At 39.2% G+C, this 14,050-nt stretch overlaps 1 protein-coding gene across 2 annotated transcripts; it reads right to left on the reverse strand.

Annotated features, from left to right (window-relative positions):
• Positions 1-269: 269 nt before the first annotated feature.
• LOC306755830 (basic helix-loop-helix transcription factor scleraxis-like) lies at positions 270-11,780 on the reverse strand. 2 transcript variants are annotated; one of them, XM_079240372.1, is made up of 3 exons: positions 10,831-11,780; positions 10,534-10,607; positions 270-892 (listed from the first exon to the last, which is right to left on the reverse strand). In XM_079240372.1, the coding sequence occupies exons 1-3, from the start codon at positions 11,226-11,228 to the stop codon at positions 840-842; spliced, it is 525 nt and encodes a 174-aa protein (XP_079096498.1). In that variant the 5' UTR covers positions 11,229-11,780; the 3' UTR covers positions 270-839. The 2 variants fall into 2 exon arrangements, with proteins under 2 accessions (XP_079096498.1, XP_079096497.1); XM_079240371.1 differs by having other exon boundaries at positions 10,391-10,607.
• Positions 11,781-14,050: the final 2,270 nt, after the last annotated feature.

A 14,050-nucleotide genomic window follows, 5' to 3' on the forward strand; every position in this document is an offset into this window, starting at 1 on the left:
TCAATCTCTAAATCCTTTCTTGTTTAGTTATAGTTTTTTTTTTTTTTTGGGGGGTTTTTTTTTTTTTTTTTTACTTTTTAAAAAAAAAAACAGTGAAGTTAAATGTTGGTCAAACATTTGAAAATACAATCATATTTAAGAAAGAAACAAACTAACAAAGAGAGAAATAAAGAAAGAAATAATGTGTTTTACTCCCAGATTAACAAACACTTTATTGGGCAGCTTGAGTCATTTTCCAATTTCAAAAATGATTTTTAAAAAATACCCCAAACCACTAAATTCCCAGCCAATTTTTTGTGATGCTAAAAACCATGTCAATAGCCAATGTTTTTACCTTAAAATGATGCACATTAGTTGTCATATGTCTGTTAAATAACATAGTTTCATTATACAATGTTATGTTATATAAATATACATTTATATTCCAGTTTACACATTAATAACACACAGTTTCTGATGATTGCAAAATTCTGGGCTTTGCGTTTTACAACCATGCACCATGATTCCTTACAGGACTCAGTTCAAAGAGCCACTGGGCAACACAGTAAAAAGTCTCTCATGACAATAGTTGAAAGTTTCTTCATGATCTTGATAAGCATGTGAAAGAAGAGTGAAGCGTTTCTTATGACTGTGAAACATTTGAAAAGTTCCTTGTAAAGCAATACAAAAAGCAATAAAAAAAAAAAAAAAAAAAAAGTTTCTTGAAAAGTCCTGGAAGTGCTACAGAAGTCTTTTAAAAGTCTTTAAAATGCATCACAAGTCCAGTTAGTTTCCGAGTGGCAGTGACTGCAACATCACTGAAAGCGCTGTCAGATTGATAAGCGTTTTATCCGTGTGGTTTATATCTTTGTTGTTAGCTTCGAATGGTGGTCTTCCTGTCTCTGTCTTTGTTCTGCAAGAGAGAAAAACAAAGACTTTTATCATTCACGTCTGCATTCAGAAATCAGATGTAAGGAAAAAAAATAGGACTTTTCTCTCTTGGTAACAGTTATACAAGAGGATAAATACTGTAAAAAAGAACCAGAAGACAACTTAATACGAGGATTGGAAATTTTACGGTGCACACAACTGAAACTCATTTACTGTGTGGGAGAAAAAAATGTGTTGTCTTTTCTTCAGACCTCAGCCAGCTACAATATTCCTCCGTGTTTATGCTAAGCTAACCTAGCTAACTGTAGTTAAGCTTCAAATTAAAGATAAAAGCGCTGGAAACAGATTGACCGTGTCCTCTGAGAATAATCTCAATTTATTATAGAAATTGTTTAAACAAAACATGGTGGTATTTTGCTTGTTTTTCCTGAAAGTTTTTTTTTTTTAAACTATGAAAAATTACCTACCTAGCATAGCTAAATATGCTACTTTTTCATGTGACCTTTTTATATCAACGTAATGAAACTACACAGTGTAGATAGCTTCTTTTTACTGCAGCCACAGCAATTCAGAGTGGTTTTGTAATGACTTTGCCTCTAGTTGTTGAAGAACTAAATTAACCCTGGCTGTGTGCAGTGAACTGACATAAACACATTCCACACAGTAGCAGACATCATTAGTTGTGGTGGCAAAGAGCAACGGGCATCTCTTTTATATGATGATAGACTGAAAAGTGACTTCATGAGCTGATTTATGACTGCAGTGCGAGGCGATATGCTTCTCATTTATCTGTGGTATCAGAAAACGAAGCTGATTTCCTGGCTGGTGAGGAGACTTTCACTATCTGGCCAGGAAAATAACATCACATTTTCCCTCCTCACCTAACCTCCTCTCTGCTCACTGCTCAGGCCATTTTAATGAGCCTACTTTTGGGGGGAACTACAACACATTTTGATATAAAGCTGGTCTTTCAATAGTGATAATTAAACAAAAGCTGTCACAGCCTGGCTTTTATTAAAAGAAAGTATTCAAATAAAACTGTTTACGTCTTACTAGTCAGACAGCAAACTTGTTTTTGTTTACTGGAAAATGTAAAAATGTCTTTGGAGGAGATTCCTACAAGTCTATATACCCCTGTCCTCTTCTGACTTTTGTCTCCCCCTCTCATATATTCTGAAGTAACCCTCTGCCGCCCCCCTTGGCCTCCTTCTCATCAACCCAACACCTGTTACACATTTCCTCTCAGACTGAGCACAAGGTGTAGGTGTTTGGAAAAATCTTTTAAACTGACATCAACAAAGGTGGGTAGGTCTTTGGAAGGGGATCATGTGGTAATAAGAGAGTGAACTCATCAGATTTGGACAGGAATTGGTTCTCCCACTGATTTAGATGAATGCAAGGAAACAAAGAATAATATTGCCAATCTTTCCTCCAGCTGGACTCAGCACAGCGCCATTATTACGCTGCTGTTTTACCATTAACATTGCTAGACATCAGCCATAAGCATTTCAGCACTGACTGCAAAAGCAAGCATGAGTGGATACCAACAACATCATTTATGTTTATATGCATGAGGCAATGTTTAAGAGCATTTTCTCTAAATGAAACACATTTTCCCATCATTAGATACAGCAATGGACTATGTAGTGTGTTCATCATTTTGAACTGTATAACCTGTCACACATCTGTGTACAGAAGTACAACTAATTCTGACTAATTCACTTTTTTAGATAAACATCATATATTGAAAATATTGTTTTAAACCTTTACTTCCCTGACCTTTTGTGTTTTTTTCAGGTCTTATGAACAGCAGCCAAAGAGGAATTTGTGACTGATCTCAGAGTGCAGTTTAAAGCAGAATTTAGGATTATCTTGAACATTTAGAAAGTCAGACTAGATTACTGATGTGATCACAATCCAGTGTTGTATGCCCGATAGATAGAAATAGAAATAGAAATCCCAATTCTGTTCCTTTAAGTGAAGCACCTTTTGGCAATGAGAGGGGCTGGTCATCAACCAGATCCTCCTAACATAAGGTAGTTGTTTATCTAGCTAAAGATTTCAACCCCATCACCTCACTGCTGTGCTGCTACTCAATTATGTGCATTCTAAACTAAGTACAGAGCCAATAGGTGGTGGGGGCGGGGAATATAGGCCAAAATGCCTCTGTTTATGTGAGAAGAATTTTACACCCAGCCTGGGAAACTCTGGCTTCATCGTAGCAGTGCTGTTATCATGCTTGCTCCTGACACTAACTATCAAAACAGCAGCTGGAAGACACAAGTGCAGCCGTGCTTACCGGTGTTTGCTGGAAAGTGTTGTGGAAAATTGTAGGCATTTACCCGTGGAAGGAAAAGTACTTGAAGTGAGAGAAAGAGGATACATGAAAAATTTTACTTCAAACTGGTGTGTTAAAATTGGATGATTCACTAAATTACATCAAATTACAGTGGAATAGCTGGGAGACAACTTGTGTCTTGCTGTCTGTGCTTTGAGATGCTTTAGCTGTTGTTGGTGAAGATGGTTCAGCTGGAGTCTAACTGGTTAAGTTATAACGGGAGGAGGGAGGAGGAGGGGATCGTTTTGAGGCTTGCCTGGTAGTCAAAACAATCTCCTAAAGACTAATAGGGCAAGGTCGGATGACATTTCTGCTCTCTTCTCATTCCAAACACAAACACACACCGAGACATACCACTGACTTCCCCGGAGGCTAATTTGTCCAACACTAATATGATTACCTGATGGTGTTTACTTTAGATACGATAGGAAGATATTGCCACCCTGGAACAATATTGTTAAATTATTAGGGTAAAAGCAGCCTTTTTCAGCCTTGATGTGCATTTTCTTTAGAGCATCTTATCAACCCATAAATTCAAAATGATGTTGGTTTTCCCAAACTTAATCGGTCGTTTCTTTACCTATAACGATGCGTTTTTCCATGAACTCTGAACTTTCTTCCTTTCTCTTGCCCTTTCTCTCTCTCTTTTTTTTCCTGTGTTAAGCTGGTCTGTCAAATACAAACATCTAATTTAGTCTCTGGTGCATGAGGACAGGACTGACTAGTTGGAAAAAATAATTCCTCTTGGGCACTGGCCTGCAATCGTATAAGAAGACTGGTATTTAACCATGAAATAAAAACTGGTCATATCCCTTTTGATTATTAAGTGAAAATATTTAAGTCTGTGTCAGCGCCTCCGGTGGCTTATATAAGCTGTAATTACCCTCATAAATGGCAATCAATTAAAAAAATAACACATTAGACATTTTAATTGAGCTAACTAACAAGCCAAATAGCCCCAGCCTGCTATTAAATGGCTTGGACACATCACACTTTTGTGTGCTCTGTGGCTTACTAATACGTATCACGGTGGCTTCAGAAAGACACCTGATTAATTTCAAATAGCCTAATCAGATGTAGTTTACAGGAGGCCACACATGGTTTTAATCACTCCCACATCTCATTAACATGTTCTCATGACTCGAACAAGCTTGACTTCTTGTTCACCCTTCCCAGATTACTTTGTTCTTGTAGGTACAATATGTGCTAAGAAACACCTTATCATTAATGCAAAGATGTCCTCCTTAAGCAGGCAATTAGTCATGAGCTCGAGCAGCTATTGTTGTAAAAAAACAGCATAATTAAAATCACCAGCTTCTGCTTTTGTTGAAGCTGTGTTGTAAGTCTCCTTGCCTGGCTCAGCTTTCTGTAGTTGTGTTTTAATTTGCTCTGTGAACAGCTCTTTCCCTGAAGACTAAATGACAACAGAATGATAGTTTTGCTAATAGATTTTGCTAGTTATCTGACCCGACTTTTTCTGTTGGTGTTAAATTAGGGCTTAACTGCTTCCATCTGTGCTGAAAATATACAGACAGAGCCACGCTTGAATGCACACAGTCATACACAAAACCAGACTCACACACGTATAATACACTAAACGTGGGGGAGAATATATTTAAAAATGGCCTGAAGTATATGAGCTAACTTCGATTCACCCCATTAGCATAGCTTGAAATGAGAAGTGCAGAGGCAACACTTTTGCTCACAAGTCCTCACCAACATTATCAATAAATGAGGGTAATTTAGTTTTCATCTATGACACTGATATGCCAGCTTCATGCTCAAAAGTGACGTAATGCTTTTTCCAGTGAAAACAGACTAATATCCAAATAAATGTAAAAACCACAGTCATTAGCATGCTCCGGCACATGTCCTATCCATGCATTTAAGCTCTCTTTAGGTGCACGGTTCATTTGGTCTCTATAAAGAAGCAAAGTGTAATTTCAGCACGGTCTAAGAGCAACTGTGCAAACTGGACGATAAATAGCTAAGTTGATTATCCCGCTGAGTCGTTGGATTTCTTTTTTTTCTCCATCTCCATCTCTGTTTCCACAACTTCCTGCACACCATTAGTTCAGAAAGTGTTGAAAGCACGGTCGTGATCCAGAACTCCTTAACTAAATAATCATGCATGAGGCTTTTTTTCTTTCTTTTTTTTTTTAATGCAGTCTAGATAGAAGCAATGAAAACCTTTTGGTTGAAAGGAATAGAAAAAAAGAAACCAAGGAGGTAGAATGAAACGCTTTTTTATAAAGGTTTCTGAGTGTGGTGGACTGTACACAAGTGCAGGCCCACATGTGTGTATTATAGTGTCATTTGTGTGGGTGTGAGTGTAAGCAGGGAGGGCGTTTCACAGAGAGCGGTTTCCAGGCTTCTTTAAGATTGCCATCAAAGCCCAACGTCAATGTGTTTCTAATAGCAGCCGCTGAATTAAACACTGGCTGTAGAGCCTCAGCAGAGGATAAATCATTTACAGAACAATTAGCTCATTTGTTGCTTTGCTCTGCTCTGCCAATGACTTCCAGACACAGAGAATGAGCCAGTAAGTATGCGTCTGTGTGTGTGTTTGTAAGTGTACTGAGTGTGCAAAAGCTGAACGCATTTTGGATGCAGCTCACATCCATCTCATTCAAGAAATCGCTCGAGTTCTTATAGATATCTTTCCCTCACATAAATAAAACCACACTTTTAATACTCATTTGCTTTTCCACGAATGTGCAAAAGCAGACAAGTGGAGAGGAGTTAGTTTCCAGTCGCACAGAGCAGATTTGGGACTATTTTTTTTCCATCCACTCACAAAAAATTCATTATATATAAAAGTTTTACTCCAGCCAATACACAAATAAAAACTGCTCTTGATATTAGGGGTGGTATGCATTGTGTTTAGTGTTTCACCAAATGTGTGCATCTCTCTTCAATTTCATGAAATTCCAAATAAATAAGCCCATCAAGTCAGAAATAAATTTGGGCTGCGTCCTGAAATCCCTGTAATGTGACCATTTCAAAAGGAAAAATGGCCTCTTTCCAGCAACCACACCGTAAGCACCATGGCTATTATATTTTTGCCTGTTTTTGTTTAATTTTCTTTCCAAACATAAAACTTCTCTTTTAATTTATCAAATGGGCATTTCTAATGTTCAGATATAAAGAAACTGTGTAGGATTAAGGATTAGAAGGAAAAGAGTTTTGCACGGCTGCTGCCACTGGCACATCAATTACTGATTTCTTTCATCACTTTATAATCGTCCTTCCTTTTTCCAGTCAAAAAGAGCAATGACGACAACCAGTGTGGTACATCGCAAGCTCATTAAAAGAGAATTATTATCGACTTTTGACTGAAGATAACGAAACCTTAGATATGAAAAAGTTGCATCTGAGAAGTATTGCTTTTGTATACTGAATTCGGCCACCTGACAGATGCCGTGACAGCAAAGGAAGAGAGGCCTTGCACAGGATATTTGCATCAATCAACCAGACAGCCCAGGGATTTAACCAGCGCACACAGCTCACCTCAGCCCTCCATTCTCAGGCCTGTACATCTCATTTACAGATGTAGCCATCAGCAGTGCCCTCCTTTTATATGATGCAACCATCAAAGGCACCAGTAAGCATGCACTCTTCTCCAGTTTGCACCTGACTCCATCCTACAGGTTTTTATTTTTCTTCTTTTTTAAAAAGTCATGTTTTATTTTTTAAATATTTTTTGATGATTGATCTTTGATTAACTGCTTGATTAAAAAATGTCTGCCCAGTGGTTTTTTAAAAATTTTTTTATAACCTGCTAAGATTGCACCGAAACTTGCTTCATAAGTAAGTGTTGCTTCTGTAAAGAAGTCATGTCTCTCCCAAAATTGCTTGTTTAGTTGAATAACTTTGGACTTTCTCATCATTTGTACCTGACAATGAGTTTACTACTTAGATCATCAAGCCATCATTTTAAGTCAGATGCAGTGAAGGAAAAATCCAAACATTTCTTATCTAATTTCAGAAGTTAGAGATATATCATTTTTTAATATGTTGATAAATTAAAAAAAAAAAAATTAATTACCTTCCCTTGCATATTATTATTTTTTTTTAGCTCATTTAGGCGCTTGGGTTAATTCACATGGATGATTAAATCACATTAGTATTCACATCACTTCTCTTCATGATGTGTAATATCCAGCAGTTAGCGGGTGTGAAGCAGTTCGTAACAAGACTGTTTTGAAACAGTTATACTGTCGTCACACATAATAAGAGGAAATGACCATATAGTTTTCACACTTTCACCCTCTCCTGCATTGGAAAGAAGTGTAACTGAAGCGGCTGGTCTAAGCAAACTTGACAGCTGTGATGAACCTCAATGGCCAAAAAAACATACAAAAGGAGAATTGAGGACAAAAAACTCCCATTTTACCTCCACAATCATTTCCTTTCTGTAATCACCGGCACTGATTCTTCCCTTCAGCCCACTTAAACACACTATAGATATTTTCCAGGGAAAACAAAACACTCTCAGGTTCTGCCAATCACAATTAACCATTTGTATGCTGGCCAAACTGGCACTCCCTAATTTTCCTCTATGTATGCAGCTGTCCTGCGAGTCCTTTTAGCATCTAGATTGCAGCAGTTTTTGTCCATATTAACTCCTTAAAATGTAATGTTTGATTATATGGAGAGTAGAGTGAGGGTTATCTGCTGGCATCCAGAGGCTGATCTATGTTATTCCTCTGTGCTATACAGTGGCACTGTTGCTTATAGTAAACATTGTCACTGTAGTTTATTTTGACTACATCCATCACACACACCATCTTGCTATTGTAGTTACTTGTGCATTAAATGTAAAATGATCCTTTAAGTACCACAGTATGAATGGCAAGTGGAATTGGCAACATTGTGATGCAGTATGACTTTAAGGGTTCTTCCAACACTTAAATTAGCCCTTAGCAAACCTTTAATTTGTGACTTCTACAACCCTCCATGTTTTACTGTCTGAAGGCAAATTTATACAATATAATTGTAATTTTAAATTATCACCAATAATGTTTTCAAAGTGGTTGTGTCCTTTTACTTCTATCAAATTGTTGGTTTGGTTTTTTTATGGGTATTTATAATAAAAATAAATAAATAAATAAATGGATAAACACTGAAATTTTCATTTACTTCTACAAGACTGATCATGAATTTTGAAACCTCATTAGACTACTTCAATAAGCTGATTATTTCACTGTGATATGTTAAAGTTGATCTAAAGATACATTATTTTCTCATTCTTTATACCAAGGCTTTCTTTTTTTTTTTTTTTTTTTTTTTTTAGCATTTTGTTGTAATAAAAATGCTTGAATCTTTCATATATTTGTGTTTTCTGAGGATCTGATTAAAGAAACCAAGAGGTTATTGAAAGACAATGACTTTCACATGGACTCACTTCATCAGTGGAATGAACTGGCTTTGGTGTTATGCACATTACTCACAAGCGAGAAGAGTAAGACTTTTCATCTAGCTAATGGGAAACAGCGAATGTGACTGACAGCTGGTTACCACAGACTTGGTCAAAGTGTCGGTGCTTCAGCAGTCTGACACGAGAAAGTTTCAAAATTGTTTTCTACGCAGCGTGCATTTACAGGTCAGTCATGCATCTGCAGTGCTGGGCTGACAGCAGTAGATAGTATTACACATATCCAAGTGACAGCTATGACCTCCACCAGGCTGATCGATATGCACAGAGGCAGTGGGGGTCGCGAGTTAAGGAGGTAAAAGGTAAATCAGAAGGAGATGTGGGTGAGAATAAAAGATGGAGAGACTACAAGTGATTGAGCCAGGGAGGACAGACAGAAGCCAAACGAAAAGGAGATTGATGAGTGAGAATGAGACAGGTTTCAGGCCAGTTATCTCCCAACCGAGGGCGTCTGGGCTCAGACGCTGACGTCTAGGCTTTCACTTGTAGAAGTTCAGAGGGGAGGCAGGAGGGGGAAGGAATAGAGGGGAGACTCACACTGCTTGAGACTCAGGTTATCCTTCAGCTGAAGGGTCTCTGGGTTTAGACACTGAGGAGGGTATTGGCTTTCACACACTGCTGGGGTAACGGGGGAGTCTGCCAGATGTCAGCTCCTTACCCATAAATCCTGCTAAATGGGCAGCAGCTATGGCTGTAGAGGGAGGACTGAGAGGACGTCAACCCTCTATCATCTTCTGTGGCGTTTGTCAAAATCCGAGCTGGGCTCATAAATATTTGATTTCACTCAGCTGATGGCAATTTTTCATTCCCTGTTATTTCTCATCAGACCAATGACTTTCTTATGTGAGAGTGTTCTTGATTATGTCAATTTCCTGTGCCGAATCAATCAAACAAAGGCAGGAACACACAATGAATGAAGTTCACCCTTTTTTGGTTTGTGTTATTGAGCAGATCAGCTTTGTAAGAGGGTTTCTAAAATGAATGCTTTCATTTTCAGTCTTTTTCTACAAACGGTATATGCAGTGATGGAGTTTTGTACCAAAATTTACATCAGGTCAGTTCTTTAGTGGTTATGATTAAAATCTTTTCATATTCAGACTGACGTCAAAACATCGTTGAAATTATACAGATGGTTTTGGATGGATTTTATATGCTCCCGGCCATAAATCTCTCTAAGTATAAATACCCTTGTAAACTTTAAATTCATATTTTTTTTGTCTGCATTTCATTCAGTTTTTTTGTGAAAAAGGCAGCTCGCTGTTTCACCAACCTCTGCGCACCTCTGACAGAAAAACAATTGCATCTACGGAGAGTAATTTACAGGGATTTTTTTAGAAACCACCTTGAACTTTCAAGCCAGCTGCTCGAGTAAAATCAACCCCCAGCAGTACAATAATACACAGTCCTTCACCCCAAAAGTGGTCTCTAAAAGAGGTCGCACTTTAAAGGCCCTCTGGGCCAGTCAGGTTTACGGGCACAGTCACTGATCTTAGGTCAGCTTTTGACACGAAGCTGACCCTAAACCACCACTTTGTGTCTATGATAAGCTTGTTCTTCTGTTAAATCTGTGTTATTTCCTGTTTTCTATTTCTGTTAAAACTTCATAAATGCAGTGAAAACTAACATATTTCCTGCCTTTGGGTGTAAAAGAATGTGATAATGGGACTGCTTTATGGGCTTGCTTATCATCAACACTATATTTAATTTGACCTTTTAGCTGATTGCCCTGAAAGTTTTCAGCTCACCATTTTTCTCTGGTTGCTGAGGCAGAAGGTACAGATGTGCTTGGGCTGAGACGACTGGTCAGATCCTCGGTTGGGGGAGGAGCTGACGTGAAAGAATGGCGGTGAGGGAGCGTGGCAAGGCTGTCCATCATGAAGCCCCTCACCCAGAAGCAACACGTTCCCCAGATGGCTGATGTAGCTGCTGGCCAGGCGTAGCGTCTCTATCTTCGACAACTTCCTGTAAACAATAAAAGATATACGGAGATAAATTTTCAACTTTTTAATTCCAACAAAGGCGTAACATTTAGACTGAGCACAGAGAAATGATGCAGATATTTTCTTTCACAGTAAATTATATCTTAAAGTATTTTTAACTTTAGAATTCATTTGCAAAATGATTTTGGTGTAAATTAAAGGTGCATCAGACAAACTGTCCTGACACAGTATGACTGGTGCTGTACCTGTCTGCAGGCTCAGTGGGGATGAGTGTACGCAGTGCTGTGAACGCTGTGTTGACTGAATTGGTACGATCTCTCTCCCGTGCATTGGCTGCAGTCCTCTGACGAACTTCCCCAGGGCCTGATGAGCCTGGAAGGGGGGCAAGTCTCCCTGCCATGCTCCCTACCCCTCCAAGCCCTCCACCTCCACACATCTTCCTCTTCCTGTTCATCTTGATATGAAAGGCAGATGGGGACGATGAAGACAGGCGGAAGGCAGCAGAGTTAGAGGAATTGGAGGTCTGCTCCTCAGAGCCTGACCCCTCACTGCCGTTGTCATCATCATCTTCAGAGAGCAGAGCGATGTCACCGTACAAGAAGCGGCCTGCAGGAGGCGCCGTGCGCAGCATGGCAAATGTCATCTTCAGTGTGACAGCTACTGATCAGTCCTTTGGAAAGGTCCTCAAGGCAAACCGCGAGCTGTTAAGCTTGTGCTGGAGATGCTTGGTCGCAAGTGGTGCTGATGTTGCCAGCGAAGGGTGTTATTTGTCAAGTGAATGAGATGTTTCCTTTTTAAGTCTAAGTTAGGATTGGTCTGCAACCTCCTTTTACTGACAGTAGAGCTTCAGCAAGTTGAGGTCAAAATAACTTGACCTTGGATCTGCAGTCATAAGTAGCTGCAGGTTCCACGTCCTGGTTCTGTATCAGTTTACATGTAAACACAAAACACACCACGAAAAATGTCCGTGCATTATTCCTCTGAAATAAAATTAAACTCATAAAAGCATGGTGAAGTCAAAATGGGCCTTCTTTTTCTTCGCTTTCTTGATCTTCTTGCTTTGTTCTCTGGTACTATATTTATCTGTTTCACTCCCAAAAGCCAAACTAGTAAAATCTACTCTGAGCCGGCAGCTTCATGCTCTCTTGCTTTCTATTGGTCTCCCCCTTGTCCTTCTTTTTCTCTGCTTCTTTGCTCCACGTGTGTCTGCAGTCTGAGTGTTTCAGTCTGTCTCTGGTCTTATAACTGTGGGAGGGCCAAAGGACTGCCTCGCTCCTCCCTCTGAGCGGTAAGAGTCCCTCGGCTGCTGTCTATAAGCAGGCCAGAGAGACCGGAGGCAAGAGGCAAACCATCAGCAGGAGTTTGTTTTGGCTGCACGCTGATGTGTTCCAGGGGAAGTCCACCCTAAAACAGTACTTGCATCACCCTCAGAGTCCTCTGCAACACACAATCCAACCATAATAAAATCTTTACAAACAGTTAGATAGATAGATAATGTCCTCAGTCTTTCCACGCCTCCCCCTCTGTGTTTGCTGCTGGACAGTGGTCAGGGTGGTGGTGCAGCTGCTCAACTGGAAGCCGGCAGGTTGAGCTGAGCTCATGAAAGATGGCTGGATTTATTCAGCCGTGGTTGAAACATTTTTATCTACACAAGCTGGGATGCTAGAGGGTCTGAAAGTAGTTTACTCTCAAGGGATTCAGATGTTTCTGGGTGGAGTGTTTGGGTGATGAAGGCGAGCTTCATGGGTTCTCTGTAAAGGGAATCTGCTACTTTACTCACTTCTACTTAAACAATCAGTCTTCTTCTCACAAGGAAAACTGAATCAGAAGAGACAGCAAAGGATAGAAAACAGACAAGAATGGATGTAAGCTAGACAGAAGTGCAGAAAAAAAAGGTTTTATTTGCATGGCAAGCCGTACTGGAGTAAAACTATAATTGCGTTTAGAGTTTTTGGATTTTATTAGCCATGATTATGCAACTCTGTGACCTTCATATTTTTCATTCAAGTTTAAATGCACAACCTACGTAAAATTCAACTATGAAGTTTGTAATCCTCAGTAGTACCTCACTGAAAACTCTAAACCCAATTGCCATTGCTGGTATGCCTCTTTTGTGTAGATTGGCAACAGTTCGCTGCTGCTGAAAACTAATAGCACAATGAATAATCTGTCAGTTACACAATGTTACAGTCAGCATTCATCACTCTCGATACCTCTGTCTTTTTTTCCTCTTCTATCCACATTTCTCCCTCCCTCCTTCCTATCGCTACCCTTCAATCCAGACTGTTTATGCTGTGGTATTGTGTGAATGAACAGGAGCCAAAGTTGGTTGCAGTGGCTGATCTCTGTACATACAGAGTGCTTGAAACAGAAAGGAAGAAGGAAGCAGAGGGATGGATAGCTGTAGGTGGAAATCAAGTCTCTTCCTTAAAAAGAAAACAGAATTTCACTTCCTCATGTGTTTGGCCCTAAAAGCATTAAAAACACTTTTGTGGAATTCAGTAAAACAGCTCTGACAGTCGAGTTTGCACAGTTTGAACATGCACCCCTCAGTAAATCTAAATAAATTAACAATCTTCTGAAGATGCAATGGAAACAAAGAAGAAAGTTTCCACTCTCACTGAACATCCATCATAGTCATCACAGACGCAGTCATCAGATTGGACGCCACCTTTCCTAATACTCCTGTTTCAACACCATGAGTAGTACCGTTATGTGGGCATTACAGATAATGAAACCATGAATAAAAATGAACCAAAAATATCAGAACCACTGAGCTAAAACAAACTGGATCTTTCCAGAGCCAACATTTCCGTGCAATCCAACAGCTCATTTCTCGTGCAAAGGAGAAAATTGTGACAACTGTGGTAAACAGTAGGTTTCAGATCTGAGTGCATTTCAGATCCAATTCCAAATTTTATTTTCTTTTGGCATATTTCACTTTAACTGATAGAGGTAGAGAAGACCAATGGAATGTGGGGATCTGCCACAACGCCAACTACATTGATGGAGTTAATAAAAATACTCTACTTTAGCAGTACTTCTAAAATCTTACTGATAATTCTCAGTGCAGACAAGACATAATACTATGATGGATGAAATGATAATATAGCGTAAAGGTTATCTGGCAAAACCTGAAATACTTACTTTGCAAAAACGAAACAAGCTCATAGATCATCGCCCACATGCCATGATTAAAGTCAACACAGTCTGTCTGTATATTTCTGACTTCCCACTACACTATGGAAGTGTTTTTCCAAACCAGCTACAATCTCTGTGGTCCATCATTACATGCATTAGCATGATATTCCTCCAATTTGCATCTCTTAGAGTGAGTGTGGCTGGTCTAACACAGCATCCATTTCACTCTGAATCACTACCCTGAGGCCAGAAAACATTTGACTGGGTATAATGTTGACCATGAATCTCTTTGAATAGCACATCTAAATTTCAACAAAAAATGTT

Source organism: Telmatherina bonti (genome assembly GCF_933228915.1).
Source record: "Telmatherina bonti genome assembly, chromosome: 5".
NCBI classification, from domain to species: Eukaryota; Metazoa; Chordata; class Actinopteri; order Atheriniformes; family Telmatherinidae; genus Telmatherina; species Telmatherina bonti.